We start from the raw sequence: 20635 nt of genomic DNA, 5'->3' as shown, positions 1-20635 counted from the left end.
TGTATGGTTGCTCAATGCTGATTTATGTGCTGTTACCGTAACTTTGTGGGAAATGTCGGGTAGGACGTAACCATCAGGGTCAGACCAATAGTAATATGGGAAGCATTAATGAAAAAAACGTTTTGTTTCATGTTCCAACATGCAGCCTCTACAGAATTAAAGGACTGAAGCTGGCTTGGGGCGGGAGGGGGATATGAACAATATAAAGGTGCTCTCCAGCTCTAAGAGGGGAGAAAATCTCTGACGACAGAGTCCCTCAGTGTAGCACACAATGAAAAACCAGCTTGGTGCCCCAAATCAGAAACAGGACGAGTTCAAGCTCAGGTTTCAGAGTGAAAGTAATTATGCATTCTTAAAAATACACATTCTGATTTTTAGGCTGTGGTTTGTTAACACTGCCCTGACAGAAGAAAAAGATTTTAAGATGACAGCGGCCCTGATTAAAGAACATGGCGCTCAGCCTGTCTGGTCGTCCAGCAGAGAACAACATCCCTGCAAAACAATTCTGTTGCCAAAATGTTTCTTGATATATTATAATGTACGTAACCACAGACTTGCAGGCAGATGGAATTGTGCAATCTTTTCAGGCAGACTTAGAGAGCTCTTAGGGATAAATTACTCTCTTTCATAGATAAAAATAAGGCAACTTGGAGGCTGTTTATTCAAAATACTTGCCACGTACCTGCTTTGAATAGTGTTCTTTAAAAAGCACAGCCATTTCTGTGTATACATTAACTGTAGATCTGTCTCAATCTATCACAGAAAGCATGTTTTTACAAGATGTTACTTTAAAAGGAAGAAATAGGAGGAGCACTGACTTACGATAGAAAGATTTGGGTTGGTTTTATTATTCCTTTGGGTCACTGTGGGTTAGAGTATGGAACACGCAACGTGATGCAACTCTGCTGCTTGTTTTCCAGTTGGATTACTGAGGCTGAGTGGAGCGATATCTGTGTTTGAATTCAATTATTGCATTTGTGTGGATTAGAAGCCCACTCTGATGAGGTCCTGTTATCTGCTGTCTCAACTCAGTCCAATGCCTTAAGACTCTTGACCTGCTGGATCAGCTCCTTCCAGATGCCCTTTGACACATGAGTACAAATTTTTGCCTTACTGTCGGCCTTGTCGTTCATGGAAAACAAAAATCCTAGGTTAGTGCTCTTGCATTCATTAACTTTTTGCTCTGCCCAGACAACTTTATTTTCTAGATGTTTACTTGTTTCAGTAGATATTGTGCTGTATACCATACTGGCTTTCCAAAAGTACTTCGTAGGGCAACATACCATTTCAGAAGACAAAGCTGAATACACTGGGTAAGTAATTTCTTTCTTTTCTTATTTTTTATCTTAGATCTTTTTTTAAAGCTTTTTTAATTAAAATAAGATCTTAGCACCAGAACAGCCTGTTTTGTGTATCATGCATCATGTCATAAATTATTAGAAAAGCCACAGATGTATAATTCTCCAGTTAAGAAAAATAACGGAGTTGATAAATATTTAACAATGAGTAGATTAAATTTAAAAGATAATATATTTTAAAAGAATAAACAAAAAATTTGTTTGAAAGGAAATAATAGCTATGATTTTCAGTTCACTACCATTCTTTGCAGGTCTCCCCAGTCTGAAAATGCTGCAAGGATAAACATCACCTTTGTGTACAATGTTAGTAAAAAGTCTCGTTGTGGCTTTCTAAATTAACAAGACGGAATCAGACCGCATTTGTTTCACATAAACATCTGGGAAAGTGTTCTTATTTTCAGTGACACATGGAGGAAGGATTATTTTAATTTTTTTTCCAGTTTTCTTTTTGTCTTATTTCTATCCCATCTTTTTAAGGAATAGAGAGCAGCTGATATTTAAGCTGCCTGCTTCTGCCTGCTAATGACCTCAGCTGAGGTTGTTTGGAGAAACCACATTCCAGGAGAGTCTGGGTTCTTCTTTCTTGAAAGCTCTGATTGATTTTAGTATTCATGCTACTGTAATAAAAATAGCAGCTAAAGGCAAGGCTAAACGAAGAGTGAGAGAAGAGGCTGTTCATATTAGTGTTAACTTACCCGTCCTGGTGAAACGGATGTGTGCTTATCTAGAGCAGCAGCTAGAGAGTCACTATTCAGTTACAGCAGCCTTTCTACTAAAGGAAGCAAGCGTATCACCTTCCCTTGGTAAGCTGCTACCTTCTCTTTTTAATACCGTTCTTAGATTTGGACTACAGTAGCTTGTCTCTCAAATATCCTCTGTGATTTGCTTTGGGGTGGGAATGGAGTACTGGGGGTGGAGCACGTCCCTCCTACAGGAAAACCAGCCTCTGACTACAGTAATGCGAGTGGAACATGTGAAGCATTAATTCACTCAGTATTTTTATAAACATACAATTTAAAAACCAAAAGGAAATCTGCTCGTTTACTACTGAGTGGCGTATGTTTTCTTCGGAGGGGATCAAAGTGGTTTTGTTGTTGTTGTTGTTTGGTTTTTTTATTATTATTGCTAAGAGTGTTTTATTTTATGCTGTTCCTTCACAATGCATAATCTTGTTTTGTTTGCTTGATCTCTCACACTGGAAAATGTTCAACAGTATAATCTGCCGGGAGTACTCCCTTTAAGACCTGTTCATGCTCATGCTCAGCAATGGTGTTTTGAAGTTTGATCTACACATTTTTTGCTCGTGTTGAAAACTGCTAGCTCATCTGATTTCATGTTTCAATACCTATTAATATAAATGTATATGGGGTTTTTTTTCATTTTTGGTCAATCTACTACATGCAGGAAAAAATTACCCAGACTATACTTGGAGAAAATAAGAGATTTCTCACGACTTTTAAAATGGTTTTCTCCGCATATATTGATTGCTAATGCAAACATAATTAAAATATGCTAGATTTTGTTTTTAAATGTCAGCCTTAATGTCATTCATTTTCTAACTGAAACTAGAAAATATTGGTGTTTTATCAGTTCCATTGCCTGGTTTGACTTTGTTATGTTCATTGATGGCATAGCAGACTTTCATTATTGAGAAATTATGTGACAGTAGACAACAATCACCTAAAGAAACGGCCATGAAATTATCTGAAATAATATTAAGGATTAAATTTGACATCCAGCATGTTGCAACATCTTTGCTAGGAGACAACTTTCCAAATGCCCTCAGTTTCCAAGGGAATCTGCTAAAGGGAACAATATTTGGTCTCTGAGAGAGATCCTCTGATTTATTTACTAGTATTTGGTGAGTTAAAAACTGGGAATTTCAAAATGTCCTAACAAATAGAGGCAGCTGGATCCCTCTGGAAATCTATGGAGCAGTTCATAAGATGTCACACTTCCATAACCCCTGAACAAGCCCTGCTTAATCATTTGGCAAAGGTTACTTACCTCCTCAGGAAGGAGGCAATCACTCATGAGACTGTAGAGCCCCGAAGGATGGGAAGTGTCTGAGAAAATCCTGCCCTGCCAAACCAGTCCTGCACTAATTTATGGAAGAACTGTCTTTGATTTCAACTTTGGTTTTCAACTGCTACCAAGCTGTCCTTTCTTCCTTTGCTTTTCTATATGACTTCTGGCAGTGGCTTGACTAAAAAATGAGCTATTGAGAATTACCTGTATATGGTGTTATTGTTTTCCTTAACTTCTCGGGTGTCGGTCTACAAGTTCCTTTCTGTTGCTCGTTGTGCACACAGCTGGGAGGCAAACATGAGATTGCAAAGGATTTAGGGCCATTCTGCCTGTCTGTGCTCTCAAGGCAATCTGCTGTTTCTCTGAGAGGAAGATCTCCCTCCATTTGTTGAGGAAGGCCCTAAGGAAGAGCAGGACCTGCGTGTGAAAACAGAGTTCTGGAGTTCAGTGGTAGGGATGACTTGCTGACATAAGGCCCGTCTCATTTAGCCTGCTGCAGCCTCTGAGACACATCGGCGTGTTGATGCCTGCCTGAATCCTGAATCTCTGATTTCCAGAGAGCAATAGCTCTTTCTGCTTGTCACAGTCCATGAGGACCAAGTGAGCAGGGACCTTCCTTCATGTCAGGAAGATTTTATGTCTTTCTCTTCAGACGTCATACACAAGAGCTGCTAAAATACCTGTACTTATATTTTTGATGCCATAAAGTTTTATTATTGCAGTAGGGTTAGCCTTTAAATTCCCAACCATGCTAAAGCAGAATGCCAGAACGCAAAGAACCTCCCTTTTTTAATTACTGCATAAATTAAATCTTTCCATTCTCAGGAAGCCACTTTGAATTCCCCTCTGCTAGAGGATTCACCATAAGTATTTGTTATCTATTATAATACAGGATTTTCCACCTGCAAATGGCCACCCCCCAGCAAGGCGTCAACTTGTGACAGCTCTGGTGGTTGTCCCCAGCATGTAAGCCCTCCCAGACCGTAGTTAGTACTGGCTTTTACTTGGATTATCTGCACCCTCAAAATGTGACCTACAGACAAGCCCATATGACAGAGAAGAGAGTCATGCTTGAACAGCTAGGCTTCTTAGCTTCAGCTTTTTGGCACACCAGTGCAAGGCAGAAGCAGCAGTGATGGTCCCAGAAAGGGCAGATGGTAGGATGAGGTTGAAGTGACAGTGATGACAGCAGGGCAGGACTATGGGCTAGGTTCAGGAGGAACAAAATAGCAGAAGCTATAAATGAGGGAAAGGGTTAGGCTGTGGCAACAGGCGTTGGGCATATCCTCAAATTTTTTTCATCACTGCCTGGATTGTAACAGCAGCAAATTCTTTATACATTTGACAAAAAATTCTTCTCCTTTTGCTGTTATACAGGAAGATCCATCCAGGAGACTATTTCCTGTATTCCACTAATTTTCTTAATAGCATGACGACTTTGCTAAGGACTACCATGAGTCCTGCCTCAGTTAAAGCTTGTTTGATTAAGGAAGACATAGTCCTGAACTAAGAAATCAGTAACAACTTCAACATTGTGACCCCACTGAATGAAATCAGTGCACTGCCAAAGCTAGTGGGAAATATGGCTTTTGGCTTGGGGGGTGGTGGGGAGGGGGAGACAGGACAGGCAGAAACTGTTTAAAAGATTTTGTTCTCAGATTCCTACTTTCTTGCAGATTTTCAGCTGATATACATTGGGGTATTTTAACTATGGTGACGTTACACATCTTGGTTATGGAAACTGAATCTCATCCTTTGATTCTCAGGCTGTACCTATTCATGGACTTAATTCAGGGTCTGGTTAAAAGTTTTGCTAACGTGCCATCTCTCAAAGCGCAGAAGTTTGAACTCTTTCTTCTTCCAGTTGTTTTTCTTTCAAAATGGTTTCATCCACAATCATTTATTTATGAGAGATAGATTTCCCCACACAGCTCTGGTTACACATTTTTAGAGATCTGAAATAATCTTCTGTTAGCATAAAAGAGAAGAAAAAAATGTGCAAAACAGTGTTATTTAAGAAAATAATTTGATCTTTTGTGCTCTCATGAAAGCTACAAATTGTAAGTTCTACCAGACTCAAGTATCATTGCCAGTGCTCAAATTCCCTTTCGCTACCAGGTCATCCGCACTAGACATCAAAGTTCAGGTTTGATATCATGGACGGAAGTACCTGTACTAGTGACCACCTGCCAGTTGCATTATGTATCCTGCTTTACAGGAAAATAACTTTATCTCATTTATCAGTGAGACTTCATTTCAGGAAAACTGATAGCCATTGTTTTTGAACACTACTTGCGTAGCTCCACGTTCGTATTGCCTCGGGAACAGCTGCTTTTTAAATCCTCGCTCACTTTGAGCTGTACCGGCTTAAACGTTTGTGCATTTTGGCTCAGAGTCAGAGCTGTGAATGACCCATATTTAAAAATACAAATTAAAAAAAAAAAAAAAAACTCCCCGATCAGGCACAAAAAGCACAAGGTGATTTTAAATCAGATCTGCTGACAAAGTAATATTAACACAGAGTTCTGCCCACACTTCTAGCATGTTGCTGTCCTGATGGGCTCTCTGGACAGCTGCGATCACGGGAGGGGGATTCTGGCAGCCATGGAGAGCGGAAACGGAGCCAGGAGGTTCTGGAAGTATTAGCTCATGTTTCAGTTGAGGTGGGGTGTGACTTTTTCCCCCCTTCCTTTCTTTCACACAATCAGAAAAATTGTGTTATTGGTAGGAAACTGGGAATGCTTATCAGGGATTTTAAGGAAGATACATGACTGGTGTATTGGGTGCCTGAAATTCCTCTCCCCAGACCAAGGTGATGTTTTTTATTCTTAGAGGGACAAAGTGGGAAGTAAGAGGAGTCACCCGTGTGTGAAGAGGAGATCAGTAAAAGATGGGAGACTCAGCAGTCACACGTGAACACCTGTGGCAAGAATTAATATTTAACTTTACTCCAGCGTTCCCATAGTGCTCCTGTGGTTAGAGAAAGTGCCATTGGGATGAGAAAAGCATTTAATCTTTAAAGAGAGCTTGATATCTTTTAATCTTTAATCCTCATCAGGCCTCATTAGTTACTTGATCAATAAGGAAACTGAGTTGCACCAAAAAAAGATGGAAAAGAACACATATAATTTTAAATTATTCAAGACTGCTAAAACAGGCATAATTTACAAAGGAAAGCAAACCTTTCAGGAACTTTGGGGAAGGCAGATTTTTTGTTTTAAACTGGCCATTGACCCACATTTTAACAACATAAATTTGCCATCAAATATTTTTGGACAGTGTAGTGTGGAGGAGCTTTGTTCTACTCGGAGAACTTAGCTTTAGCTCATAGGATTTTGAGGAATTTTTCTGTGGAAGTGTTTTAGAGCATGTGTGGAGGGGGAAAGGGAAGGAGAAATAAATTTTTTTTTTGAGACAGGCACCAAAAAAAGGCCATTGTTCTAGGTAAGCATCGTTGCGAGTCAGCAGGACCAAAGAACTGAGGCAGTTGCTGTACATTTCCCTTCCCCATCCCCGAGGACCTCGGCCCCGGAGGGGTGCGATGTGTGCACAAGGATGATGTATCGACGCAGCTATGCAGTTACGTCATTTTTCCCAGCAACCAGCGTACTTGGATCCTGCCCTGTGAGCACCGGAGTGGGAAGCCTTTACAGTCGTGTTTTGTTGGACCCCCTGATACAAAAGGGTTCCAGGAACAGCGTGTTCAAAGCTCAATCCTTATGCATGCTAGTGGCTTCTACCCAGACGTCAAGTGAGGTTAATAACTAAACAACCTGCATTATTCACTGCAGCAGCAATCTCATCTCTAGGAACGGCTAAAACTCTTTTTTTTTAATCTTAACGTTAACATTAACATCCTGAGGCTGGCGTTCTTGAGTACCTTTTTCTCTCTTTTCTCTTCTGTTCCTCAGCAGATAATTTTCAGATGGATGTGATTTGATGAAACAAGTAATAATGAAGTAAAGTTCTTCCTGGGATGAGAGCAATATTCAGGGAGAAGTATACCTGTGTGAGGCACTCCAGCTGTATTAAAACATGTTTCCAGGGGTACAATGTCTCTTTTTTTCCTAAGATAAGTTCAGTAACATAACGTAGAATTACAATTCAAGATAAATAATACAAGTGAACTCAGAGTTTGTGAAAGAGTCAGGATCTATAAAATAATGGCTCTTTGTACCTTTTATGCCTTGTATTCTACTTATCTTACCTGTGTCCCTGATGCCATGTGTATTACAAAAGATGTTCTCTCCCCTTGTTTTCAGGTAATGGTAGCTGAGGATGCCAGTCCCCTGGCGAATATGCTGCAATAAAAAACCCAAAGCTAAGAATGGAAGAGCTGAAAAGGACAATATGGCAGACACAAGTGAAAAAATGCAGATGAAAAAAGAAATCACGTTACTAAATGGAGTTTCTTTAATCGTAGGGAACATGATTGGCTCTGGGATATTTGTATCACCCAGAGGTGTTTTAATGTACAGTGCTTCCTATGGACTCTCTCTAGTCATCTGGGCGCTTGGTGGGATGTTTTCGCTGTTCGGAGCTTTGTGTTACGCTGAATTGGGAACATCCATCATTAAATCTGGAGCCAGTTATGCCTATATCCTGGAAGCATTTGGTGCCTTTGTGGCCTTCATCAGACTGTGGTCTTCCTTGCTAATTATCGAACCAACGACCCAGGCAGTGATAGCGATCACGTTTGCTAACTATATTGTTCAACCAATTTTTCCTCATTGTGAGCCGCCGTATGATGCAGTCAGGTTGATTGCAGCTGCCTGTATTTGTAAGTAAAGTTATGATTCCTAGAAGTCAAGAACTGTAATTGTAGGTGCCCATAGGGTTTTTCCTGAATTTCTGTTTCTTCACCTTCTGTGAAAATAATTACTGCCTCTGTAAAACACGTTCTTAGGAACTAATAATCTTTTACTCGGATGGATTTTATTTGGGGCTAGGATTATTAGATGGGAGAGGAGAATTACAACAATTTGTCTGGGGGAAATTATGACTGCTGATCAAAGATAAATATATCTCTAAATACAGACTGCGTTTGGTCCCCGTCCTCTCTCCCCTATTTCTCGCAAATCACAAAAAATGAACAAAAATCTTAAAATTCTTATGGAATTAAAAATACTCCACCTAATATGAGCTTTGTCTCTAGAAAAATAGTGTAATGCAATCAGAAACTCCATAGAGTTTACTTTGTTGTGACTGTATGTCTTAAGTGACCACAGGGTTAAGCGTTACAAATCTGTCCTCCAGTGGATGAACTGCACTCAGATTCTTTTCCTTATAAACGTGGATTTGTCAAGATGGAGTATGAGTTCCTTTTAGGCTGTGCTATAGCATGATCTTTTAAAAACAACTTAAATTGTACAACTCAGCAAAAGCTTCCAAAAGGATAAGTAATTTTAACTTAAGATAATATAATGTATACTGACAATTCTGAGAAGGTGTTTTCTCTGTAGACCTGACTCTTGCCACTGTGGTGCTGAGGAAGTTCACTTCTGAAAATGTCTCCATGGTAGAACTTGAGACCGGTATCATGACCGCTCAGCAGCCTAAAATGCAACTAACCCTATTCCAAAAGACTTTGTCAGCTGAAATTCTCCACTTGCACAGGAAAGCAGTTATTTATTAGACCAAAATTTCTTTTCCTGGTGTTCTAGGTGCACCTCGTGAAATCCTAACGTTTAAGAGAAGCAGTCTTCAAATGCTGGTGCTTCTTTAAGGCTTCAGGTTCCTAGTTATTCCTGCCGTAGTCTTCATGTGAAGACTTGAGCTGTGTGCTCCAGCACCTCTGATTTTGGAGCTGATGCCCCAGGTGTGGCTGGCTGCCGCTGCTTTCTCATACGGCAAATTAGTTGCCTTATCGCTGACTAGGCTTAGCACTTTGAGTAACAGCCCAGATTGCAGGGAAAATTACAGTGTATTATATTAACTGTGATAGGGGATTTAGCAGTGTCAGATAGCACATTTGTTCCTAGCTTGAACAATTTTGATAAGGCTCAGGAGCATGGATTTAATTGGCACTTCCCCAGCACAATGGAGAGAACTTACTTAAATATGTATATTTACTAGAATTTCCTGGGAATTCCGTGGCAAGATCCCATTGCCTTGAATTTAACTGTACTCTGCAGCACATGTTACATGTTATGTGTCATATACACATGCAGTGAACATATCCTTTGCAGTGTTTCAAATAGCACTTTATAGCATCACAAATGGCTCCTAAATGTTCAGTACTAAAAAATTCTGTCAACACTTACTTTATAATTTTCAAGACATAGACCTATTATTCTGACAGTTACTGATATAGACCACTGTACTTTTAAGAAAGAGGTATATGGTTCTACTAAGTTCTGCTAAGGAGATACTCTAAACTATAGCACAGAAAATGTTATTTCAATGTATATGCTGCATTTACTAGAGCAAGGTTTACAGAAGTCATTATTTACAGACAGGTTTAAAATTATATTCAAACCTGACAATAGGCATGAACAGGACATTCTGTTAAATATGCAGAGTCGCTCATGATAGTGAAGGCAAGTTCTGTGAGCATCTGTGGTTGGATGCTGATTTCCTTACTGTATAGAAAGGTTTCTAAATGGTTTTCATTTTAATCATGACAAAATCCTTTTTCTTCCTTTCAAAACTGAAGTGTAGACTATAGGCAAGTCAAAAAAAAACCAGAAGGAAAGACCAACAAAATAGCCCATTCTGATCCACGCTTGAGAGCGCTCTGGACCGCCCATGCCACATTTGGCCTGCTGTCTTCTCCAGCAGCTGGGCTTCGTACCTGGTACCCATGTGTACCCTTTCCTTTCCTCGCCTGCCTCTGGTTTGAGTTATGGAGTTGCAAGACGAGGTCAGTTGCCCGTGATGCCGTGTGTGTGCGCGCTACAGCGAGGGGAGCTGGGCGCGCGGCTCGGCTCCCCGCTGGACCTGCCGCCAGCTGAGCATCGCAGCGCTTGACGCGCTCGCCGGGGTTTAACTTCTGCAACAAAACTGAACACAAAGAGTATGGCAGAAGGAGGAAAGGAGAATGAATTGATCTCGCCCACTCTCTGCAACCGCACTACTTTGTTATTTCTATTAGATTCTGTCAAAATTGAGGCTTGAGAGAACTCTGTAAGTAAGTACTTCTGTAATCTTCAGACTTGGGGTCAAAATGTGAATGGCACAGCACTCAAGCCATAGGCTCAGAGTAACAGCGTGCTGGCCTGGCTCAATCCAGTATCTTCTCAACCGCATTTTTGGTGCAGAAGCTGTCCTTACTCTGTACGTAGACTAGAGCTCAAATCAGCAGGTGGAACTGCAGGAAAAGCTTCAGTGCAACTAAAAGATTTAGAGAAATCTCACCTTCTGCATGTAAGCAACTCTGCTGGCTTTAATAAAATTTAAAGATTATTTAAAAGGAGCAGGAGTTAGCCCTAAAATTCAAAATCTGATGTGTTTTGTCTTTCTTACTGTCATGAAAACAGTATCCTCCAAAAAACTGTTGTGTAACTTTTAAATCAGGTATTTCATTCATTTTAATAAATCTATGTGATCCTGAAATGGTGAAATTTGATTCTGTTTTATTTCTTGAAAGAGGGGTGCTATCTGGAAGGATGTATTTGGAATGTGCTTTATGTGTTGTAAAATATCAGTGCTCCTCTCATGCATATTGTTTTTCTCTATAGGCTCCTTAACATTTATTAATTGTGTTAATGTGAAGTGGGGAACCCGTGTACAAGATGTTTTCACATATGCAAAAGTTATGGCTCTTATCTTGGTGATATCTGTTGGCCTTTACAAAATTGGTAAAGGTAAGAATATTTTTCATTTACTTAAATTCTTAAAAATGAACCCTGAATGAGTTTCAAAATCTGTGCAGGAAGATCAGACTCCTTAAGACTTATGTATGAATTGTTATTTATTCTGGAAAAACCTGTCTGCCATAGGAAGATTAAAGGAATTGTATGGCTTTTGAAGGAATAGGGGTTTAATTATTCTTCTACACTTATTGTGGCAAACCAACACACACCAAGACCTGCGTTGCTCAGGCTGAATAGCAAATAGCAGCTGAATTCACATCAGGTTAGTGCCTACAAGCTTAAAGTCAGCAGTAACTAGATGGAACTGAGCACGCTGAAAAGCTGGAGACTAGTTTATTCCGTTGCTACCTCTGATCTTTGCATATAATAGTAAATTTGGGTTTATTAATTTGGGTCTCTGGTCCAGTGAAGTCTCATCCAACTCTAGTTCTGTTGCTTAGTTACTAAGGTTTCTTCATTTTCCTTTCCCATTAAATTCGTAAATAGCTACTGTAGCTTTATTCAATTAAAATAGAGTTTTCCCTCTTTGATTTAGAAATTGTGAAACTACTTATAAACCCTAACGCGTGTGCTTGCTTTTCCATGTTTGCTGGCCTTCTCCTCTCCCTGGCTGCAGTTCTAATGCATCAGCTGTTACGCTGTAAAGCTACACCAGACTTAAGAGAGATTTTCTGTTTAGCATTTTCCTTGCATGTCAGCTGTCACCGGTTTGTTCAAGTCTAAACAAACCTAACAAAGGAACCCAGTCCTAAGGGCAGGAATGTGAAGATGCAGAGGAAAAGCATTGCTTAAGGGCCACCGTTACATGAAGGAGTAGTTCCCCTCATAAAGCTGATGCAGTTTTGCAAAGGTGTGAGTCCGTGATGTTCACCCCTCTAGCAGCTTTGCCTTGTCCCCACAGTCACAAATTTGAAAGCACAAATCTGTGCTTCGAACTGACTCCTTCAAAACTCCCAGCCCACCCGCTGGCAGGCAGCTGCCACGGTGCGGTTTGGCCCAGGGGCCGTTCCCTCCTCTTCTCCATCCACATAACCCACGCCAGATCCTTTGCGTTGCTCGGGGAGGCGGGGGGGTAAAGGCGGAGAGGAAATGTTTTCATGAGGAACGCAAAATGCTGAGGGCTTTTAGTGGTGGTAAAGGTCTCGTCTCTGCTTTGTTTAAGCAGAGCCAAGCACTTCAATGCAGAAAGGACTGGGAGGAGGAATGATGTAGACTTCTGGAGGAAGCTCTGATCGGGTCAATGCACTGTTTTAAACTCAGCAGCTGCTTTAACAAAAAGAACAGTTACGTCATTTTAGCCCTGCTGTATTCCTTCTGATGTGTTCAGATATGCCTCTTGCTTTAAAACACCGTGAATGTATCTGATTTTGAATATGAGCTGTCTTTAGTAAAAAAAGCTTTTCTTGGTCCTTTTGGATTTCTCTTTTTTTTTTTTTTTCCTTCCAAACATTTTCTTCCCCAGAGTGTATGTACGTCTCATAGCTTCACCTTCCTCGGTTCAAGTAGTCTCCTGGTAGTTGCTGCTCTTCAAAGATTGAATTGCTTTTGTGGTATCTATAAACTGCTTGGTTTAACCACAGGGTGAAGATGTTTCATTTTAGAACAAAGACTTTACGTTCTTCCCTAATGGAGGTTCCAGCATGTTTCAGTCTTCCTTAACACTTAAACCCACTTTCATTTATATTAGAGAGTTGACTTTCCTTCTGCAAACTCAGTAAGGCCTTTCTTCCCCTTTCGAGAATCGCAGTGAAGGCTCATGCAGTTTCATTAGCATTTCATCTATTTTGCAGCATTCCGCAGGTTGTCCTCTCAACCGACTGAGCTAAACTAGAGGAGAATTTTGAAAGGAAAGATTTTCCAGGTCTCCTCTCATGATTTTGGGGAACACCTTCGTGGGGCAGAGTATCCCACCGAGAACCATGCTTCCAGGAGTTCCCCTACATTGGCCACTAATTCATCTGGTGAAAACGAAAGCACAGATATGAGGAAGAAATGAAAGACAGATTCAGGAATTGAAATTGGGTTTCCCAGCTGCCTCTGCCTGGCTGACACCTCCTTCAGTGGGCTAGACAGCAATGCCAGCAGGCAAGAATGCCATGAATTCTGGTAGAATTACACAAGTCACATCCAAATAACAAACATGGGAAAACACCTTCTGCCCTGTCTCTGTACAAGTGTAGCTTGTCTTAGCGTCCGACTGAAACTTTCCTATTTGTCAAGTGAAAATATAAAGCTGTGCACTTTTAGAAATAGTAATGAAACCCAGATGCAGTGGGTTTTTATTCTCTTTTGGTTAGCTGAGACTTTTAGCGCAATGTCCTTCTATGTCATAATCCTTGGAAAGTAACAGGCAATTGGTACCTGTACGTGTACAGGGGAAACGGAAAACCTGAGAGCTCCGTTCGAGGGCTCAGCAACCAACCCGGGGATGATCGCGCTGGCTCTCTACTCTGCCCTCTTTTCCTACTCGGGATGGGACACACTCAACTACGTCACCGAGGAAATGCAGAACCCCGAGAGGTAAACAGGTGCTTTTCCTTCAAATGGCTGAAGTGTCCTGGTAAGACAGGTGATGGCCCAACAGGCTGCTCTGTATTTGTTTCTGATTGGAAATTAGTCAAGCTATTTTCTCTACAAAAACCTCCTTCTTTTTGAGAGAAGTAATACGTATGCAAACTCTTCCTGATTATTGTCCTCACTCACCAGTCGTATCACACTAATAAATCATTTGTCTGCATGTATGTATTTTAAACCTTCCACTTTAGGTCAGAATTTTTAAAGGAGGAGAATAAGTCCCTGCTGGAAACAGGGAAAAGTGTGGGTCCATCTAGCTCTCTAAAATTCCCTATTTCTTTTTAGTGAGATAGAACAATTATTTTATTTTCCACCAGTAGACTAAGACTATTTTGTTTTCCAGTTTATGCTGTTTTATCATGTGATCTTCAGCATTACTAAAGATGAAAGGTTAAGTAAAAAATTTAAAAGTCCACAGTAGCACTAGAAATATCATCTCCTCCCCGCTGTAGGGATGTCCACCCAATGCGAGTGGTGTGTGTCACCTCCTCAGACTGAGTCGTCTTGGGACATACATAGGTTATGAGTCAGGAAAAAAATGCTATGATCATAAAAACACCTAATTGTGCATTTAAGTCTCATTGCTTAAGTGTTCTCTTAAATTGCTTCATAGAAAAGGCAATATATACAATTTACAAGTATAAATCTATGTTTTTTCTCTAAAACTTGTGACAGACCCATAAGCAGCCAACTAAGCTGCTTATGGAATTGTTCTACACATGGCTGCACATTATTTGTAACCCCATGTTTACAAAATAATGGACTACAAAAAGTGATGGAGGTATCCATTCACAAATGTTTGAATTTGGGAACAATCTTCTATTTAAATATTCCTTATTCAAAGAACATGAAATAATCTTGCCTTTTTCCTTTTGCAGGAATCTACCTCTTTCTATTGCAATTTCAATGCCTATTGTGACTGTTATTTACTTGCTGACTAATATAGCATACTACGTAGTGTTGGACATGTCAGCTCTCCTCACAAGTGATGCAGTGGCTGTGGTAAGTTGTATAAAATAATTAAGCCAAAAGCTACTGTATGGATGATGCTGCAGAAGACTCTCAGGTAGCATTCTCCTTGGCAAAACAACTGAAATATTTCTATGCTGAAGGTTGTTGCTTTGTTTTAAGCTTTGTTTTCATGTAGGAGTATCAGTATATTAGAAGATGCATATAAAGGACATGTCCAATAAATCTGCTCTTGTGAAATCCTCTTACACACTCCGTAAATCCTGCTCCTAACAGTACTTCATTGCAGAAGATGCTTTTGCCAGGGCCAGACTGACAAAGAGCTATGGAAAGTTTGGGTGGTTTAAGAACCAGGGTTTTTTGCTATCATTCTAATGCTCCGTGTGTGATGTTTAATGCTGCAGGATCACAGCCGTATTTTCAACACAAAAATGTACAGTAAAGTGCTTTTTAAAACCTTATCAATATTGTATACAAAAGTACAATTATAACTTCTGGATTACTACAGTCAGGCTTTGTCAGAATACATTAAAGCAAATACATCATCTTCTTGTATCTCATTAACTTGATCTAGGCTTAGAAATTCTTTTTAAATCTTTTTTTTTAATATATCTGCCATTTTTATTTTGATACTGCTCAGTTTTTCCAAATTCTGATTTCCCAAGGCCTTATCAAGTGTTATAAGAAAACATGGGCTATGGCACTATATTTGGGCTGATTGTTTTCATGAGAATTTCTCAGGATTGTCCATATGCTTAACATAACGGGCCTCAATATTATTTTCTTTTTCTGTTACAGACATTTGGCAGTGAAACCCTTAGTTATGCTAAGTGGATAATTCCTGTAGCAGTGGCCATGTCTTGCTATAGTGGCTTAAACTCATCAATAATTGCCGCATCCAGGTATGAAATACAACATATTTTTTAAATAATTGAAAAGGAATAATTTATTATTAATCTCTATTCTTTACTATTGCATTGTAGAAGTGACACAGTTAATTTTTGCCATGTCAAGTTGTTCACTTATGATAGAGGGATGATAACAATCTGACGTGTCTTCTCATGATGAGCACCAACTGATAAACTAAAGTGACTTGAGAAGAGAGCAGAATTTACAATAGAGTAATAAAAGAATTAATGCTGCCTTTGTCAGAAAGCAAGAAGCTATTCCTTGGCTCACCGTCTGGTTGTTGTTTCTTACTCTTGTTTTCAGGCTTTTTTATGTCGGAGCCAGGGAAGGTCACCTCCCTGACAGCCTGAGCTTGATTCATATAAAGTGCTTCACACCAGTCCCTGCTCTCCTCTTCAATGTAAGTGACAGCCCAGCCCCGTGCCTGCCCTGGACAGCCGGGGGTTGGACCTGGGGAGTACAACACCAACACCTCTTCTCAGACCAGTTTTTCTCCCAGGCTTCTCCTGCACTGGAGACATCTTCCTCAAATTACCACAATTTCCAACACAGATTAGGGGGTTGGTGTTCTTTTGTCTGGAGCAGGTTTCTTCAGTTGAAAGAGAATCATAGAATCATAGAATAGTTAGAGTTGGAAGGGACCTTTAAAGGTCATATAGTCCAAACCCCGTGCAATGAGCAGGGACATCTTCAACTACATCAGGTTGGTCAGAGCCCCGTCCAATCTGACCTGGAATGTTTCCAGCGATGGGACATCTACCACCTCTCTGGGCAACCTGTGACAGTGGTTCACCACCCTCATCATAAAAAATTTCTTCCTTACATCTAGTCTAAATCCATGCTCTTTTAGTTGAAAACCATTATCCCTTGTCCTATCACAACAGGCCCTGCTAAAAAGTCTGTCCCCATCTTTCTTATAAGCCCCCTTTAAGTACTGGAAGGGTGCAATGAGGTCTCCCTGGAGCCTTCTCTTCTCCAGGCTGAACAACCCCAACTCTCTCCTCAGAGGAGAGGGGTTCCATCCCTCTGATAATTTTGGTGGCCTCCTCTGGGGGGCCAACAGGTCCATGTCTTTCCTGTGCTGAGGGCTCCAGAGCTGGATGCAGGACTCCAGGTGGGGTCCCACCAGAGCACAGTAGAGGGGCAGAATCACCTCCCTCGACCTGCTGGCCACGCTGCTTTGGATGCAGCCCAGGACGCAGTTGGCCTTCTGGGCTGCGAGCGCACATTGCCGGCTCACGTCCAGCTTTTCATCCATGAGGACCCCCAAGTCCTTCTCAGCAGGGCTGCTCCCAATGCCTTCATCCCGCAGCCTCTATTGATACTGGGGGTTGCCCCAACGCAGGTGCAGGACCCTGCACTTGGCCTTGTTGAACCTCATGAGGTTCACATAGGCCCATTCCTTGGGCTTGCCCCTGTGAATGGCATCCTGACCCTCAGGCATGATTCACATGCAATGAATGGCTTGATTCACATTCATATACTCTCTGAACGATATTAATGAGGAGTAAGTACAACGGCGTTACTTAGAAAACAGAGAATAGCTAAATATTTAATAGTATAGACAGGAATTTTTTATGTCTTTATGTGAGTTTTTTGACTGTCACTGGAGAAGTGTATGGGAAGAGCATCTCTCGGGCCCTGCCGTAGGCTGATTTTCTAGGACTCTAGTTATAAACAGGAGTGGCAAAGCACTTTAAATTCCTATCGGTGGATGCCTATAGGCAGACTTTTTCCTGGTGTCACTGTACAAATGAAACCTTTGACACAAAATTGAGGAACCGTAAGGTATAGAATTAGTGCAAATGATATTAATAAATCATCCATAAATCTAACAGATTAAAATAAGGGGGAGGATATGCACAGAGAAGTTGGAATCATTCAGAAGCATTTCACTGCTGTTTATTTGGACATGTATTTTATTTGGTGTCTTCCATTGCCCTGTGTTACATATGGTTTATTAACAGAGTATCATGCTGGTGCTGTTTGACATTAAATATTTTACTAAAAGTTATAATCTCATCATGAGTACACTTCTCAGAAAAATTCTGTTTGCACCAGTAAGACGAGCTATATTTCCTTAATACACCACCATTCATGTTTTTCACAGTGGAATTCTTTTCTGCTCATCTGTTAAAACAAACATTAAATTCCTGGTATTTTAGGTCTTTCCATGCAGGCAGTATAGTATACCTGCATACCACAGAATTTAGTCGAATGGTCTGGTTTATTAACAGAGTATCATGCTGGTGCTGTTTGACATTAAATATTTTACTAAAAGTTATAATCTCATCATGAGTACACTTCTCAGAAAAATTCTGTTTGCACCAGTAAGACGAGCTATATTTCCTTAATACACCACCATTCATGTTTTTCACAGTGGAATTCTTTTCTGCTCATCTGTTAAAACAAACATTAAATTCCTGGTATTTTAGGTCTTTCCATGCAGGCAGTATTCCACAGAATTTAGTTGAATGGTCTCAGTGCATGAGTGGACTGTGAGAGCCCCAAAAGTGAAACGAAATGAAACGTCTCTTTTCCAAACAAAGCCATCCAGATCATCAGCTGCCTACAGAAAGCTTCTTAGCAGCCTTTTCCATAGAGGAGAAATCTGGGGCTCCTCATCTGGCCTTCTTAGGAGGGTTTCCCGCTGGTGGCCTCTTCTGCCAAATGCGGTGGCCTCGCTGATATGTTTGAGAGATACCAGTGTGTTTCACACAACATATTTTCAAATTTCTCAGAGTTTTAGGTACATCCTTCCTGCAAGGACCTGATCTCCCAACTCCAGACAAATATGCTGGAAATAGGCCCTTTTATAACTTTACTACCTCTTTATTTTACAAGATGTCTTTATTTTCACATTAAAAAGTCTTTGTTTTTATTATCTCTAGGGCTTAATGACTTTGCTTTATCTCCTTGTGGAAGATGTTTTCCTCCTCATTAATTACTACTGCTTCAACTACTGGCTCTTTGTGGGTCTGTCTATTGCAGGACTGATATATTTGAGATATACTCAGCCACACAGACCACGGCCTATTAAAGTAAGTAAACAAGAGAGGAAACAAGCCCTAAAAGCCAGCTAATGCACATATTTATGTGATCCTTAATACCACAACCATAACATTACCAGTTATGTTGCAGACTATTTATCAGCCATAGAAATCCTTTCAACATACAAGATAAGAAATGAAGGAGCAAAACCCTTTTGAGTTTCCACAAGAACATCTGTTTTGGTACTTTTGCTGTGAGGTTGAAATGATATTTACCATTTCTTTTTCCTTTCATTCAACCTTATAACTATTTTTATTTCAAAATAAATAAGGAATATATAAATGCCTGGGGTTCTTAGCCCAAACCCCTTTTCTATTGTTCACAGACCTCAGCAGAACTAGTGATGGGGGCTCCAGAGAGGTTGACATGCTGATCAAACTTATACGAATTAACAAATTCAGCAAAATCCCTCCAAAGCCTATAAATGCCAAAAACTCTGCTCATGCAGAAGGTAAAAAGCTTAAATAACCAAATATGTTTTGTGTGTTCCCTCCCACTGCATAGTGGTCGTAGACAGTAAAATGCAAGTTTAATGACTGATTGCAGAAGAGCACCTGGCTATCGGTTAGGTCACGGAGACTGCACAAAAACAAAGTGCACCTAAAACTTGTTTCTAGTTTTAATCCAGTGATTGTCCAGGAAGCAGGGAGGGAAACCCACAGCCTCTCCCAGGCACACAAACCCACGCACTGGCTCCTGCTTCCCTGCACACTGTTGGGTCCATGACCTGCATTTCGGCTCTGCAGTCATGCAGTAAAAATTTTGAGAAAACCAAATTAACACCCGATCTCAATATTTCTTCCTTGTCACTTATGCTTCCTAACCTCCTGCACCATTCTTACCAACACATTTTTTCCCATTTAAGTGTAACACTCTGATTACAAAAATCATGATTCAAACAAAGGAGTAAAATATCTTAAGCACGTACTGCTAGAAAACCTTCTACTTTTCCAGAGCAGACCAAATTTTCCTGAAGCGTATTCACAATTCATTTCCAAACTCTCTGCCAAAATATGTGGAACATAAAGATTAAATCTTGCCTTATTGGCAGTTTTGCTCTTGACTCTACTAAAGCAAGGACTAGAGTCAGAATATAAATAATGATTGTTTAATTCCTATCAGCATTTGCCAGCTGAGTCAACGTCACAACTCTGCGTACATTTTCCTTTTCTGAAATGTAGCAGTTGGTTTTCATCAACTTACATTTTTAAACTTTATAAGGAAAAAGAAATATTTATACCAGTAAACTCCCAGGATTTTCAGCTAGTATTCAAATGTCAGCTCCTGGAGTCTTGAGAAGGCTCATTGTTACAGCCAGTGAAAAATAATTTAATGAAAAATAAATCCATAAAGAGGCTATTCCAACTTTCCTTATTTGTGGTGTGATATTTGTTAAGTGCCCAGACAAAATGGTTGTATGTCAGTCTGTTAATTCTGTAGCATCAACGCAGTAACTGAAAGTCTAGCTGCGTTACTTCCCAATCGAACTTACAATTAAAAATTTGTTGTTGAAGTTAGACGGAAAACTAGCCATTGCTGCTTAGGTTTAAAGTCCTGCTTTCAAAGATTGATCTCTTACTAATGTGGAAAGGAACTGAGCTGGTGCAGCTCTGAAAACAACAAAATGGTCAGATATCCAGGTGTGTACCAGGTAAGAGGCTGTGAGCAGCATACACAGAAGCTAGCAAATTTTACCAACTGTAGGCAGTCAAAAGATTCAGTACATAGTAGTCATATAGTTATATTGTTACTATTGACTTGTCTATTTTTAATCTGCAAAGCCTAACAATAGAATATTTACTGCGTCTTTTAATAAATGTTGGCAATTTTTTTTGTCTCCACAGCTTAACCTCTTCTTCCCTATAGTATACTGTTTGTGTTCCCTTTTCCTGGTCATAGTTCCTCTCTACAGTGACACAGTCAATTCCCTTA

At 40.2% G+C, this 20635-nt stretch overlaps 1 protein-coding gene across 1 annotated transcript in view; it reads left to right on the top strand.

Moving 5' to 3' along the window:
* Positions 1–1240: 1240 nt before the first annotated feature.
* LOC104620538 (Y+L amino acid transporter 2-like) overlaps positions 1241–20635 on the top strand; it is a 20457-nt gene continuing 1062 nt past the window's right edge. Inside the window, 9 exon segments of the mRNA XM_010286790.1 lie at positions 1241–1313; positions 7649–8166; positions 11066–11191; positions 13576–13720; positions 14653–14776; positions 15542–15645; positions 15956–16052; positions 18544–18693; positions 20548–20635. The exon segment at positions 20548–20635 is cut by the window's right edge and continues 2 nt beyond it. Coding sequence (XP_010285092.1) covers positions 7665–8166; positions 11066–11191; positions 13576–13720; positions 14653–14776; positions 15542–15645; positions 15956–16052; positions 18544–18693; positions 20548–20635 — 1336 coding nt within the window. The 5' untranslated portion in view covers positions 1241–1313; positions 7649–7664.

This window comes from Phaethon lepturus, unplaced genomic scaffold (assembly GCF_000687285.1).
Source record: "Phaethon lepturus isolate BGI_N335 unplaced genomic scaffold, ASM68728v1 scaffold12005, whole genome shotgun sequence".
NCBI lineage: Eukaryota > Metazoa > Chordata > Aves > Phaethontiformes > Phaethontidae > Phaethon > Phaethon lepturus.
This window is presented reverse-complemented; position numbering and strand designations above follow the sequence as displayed.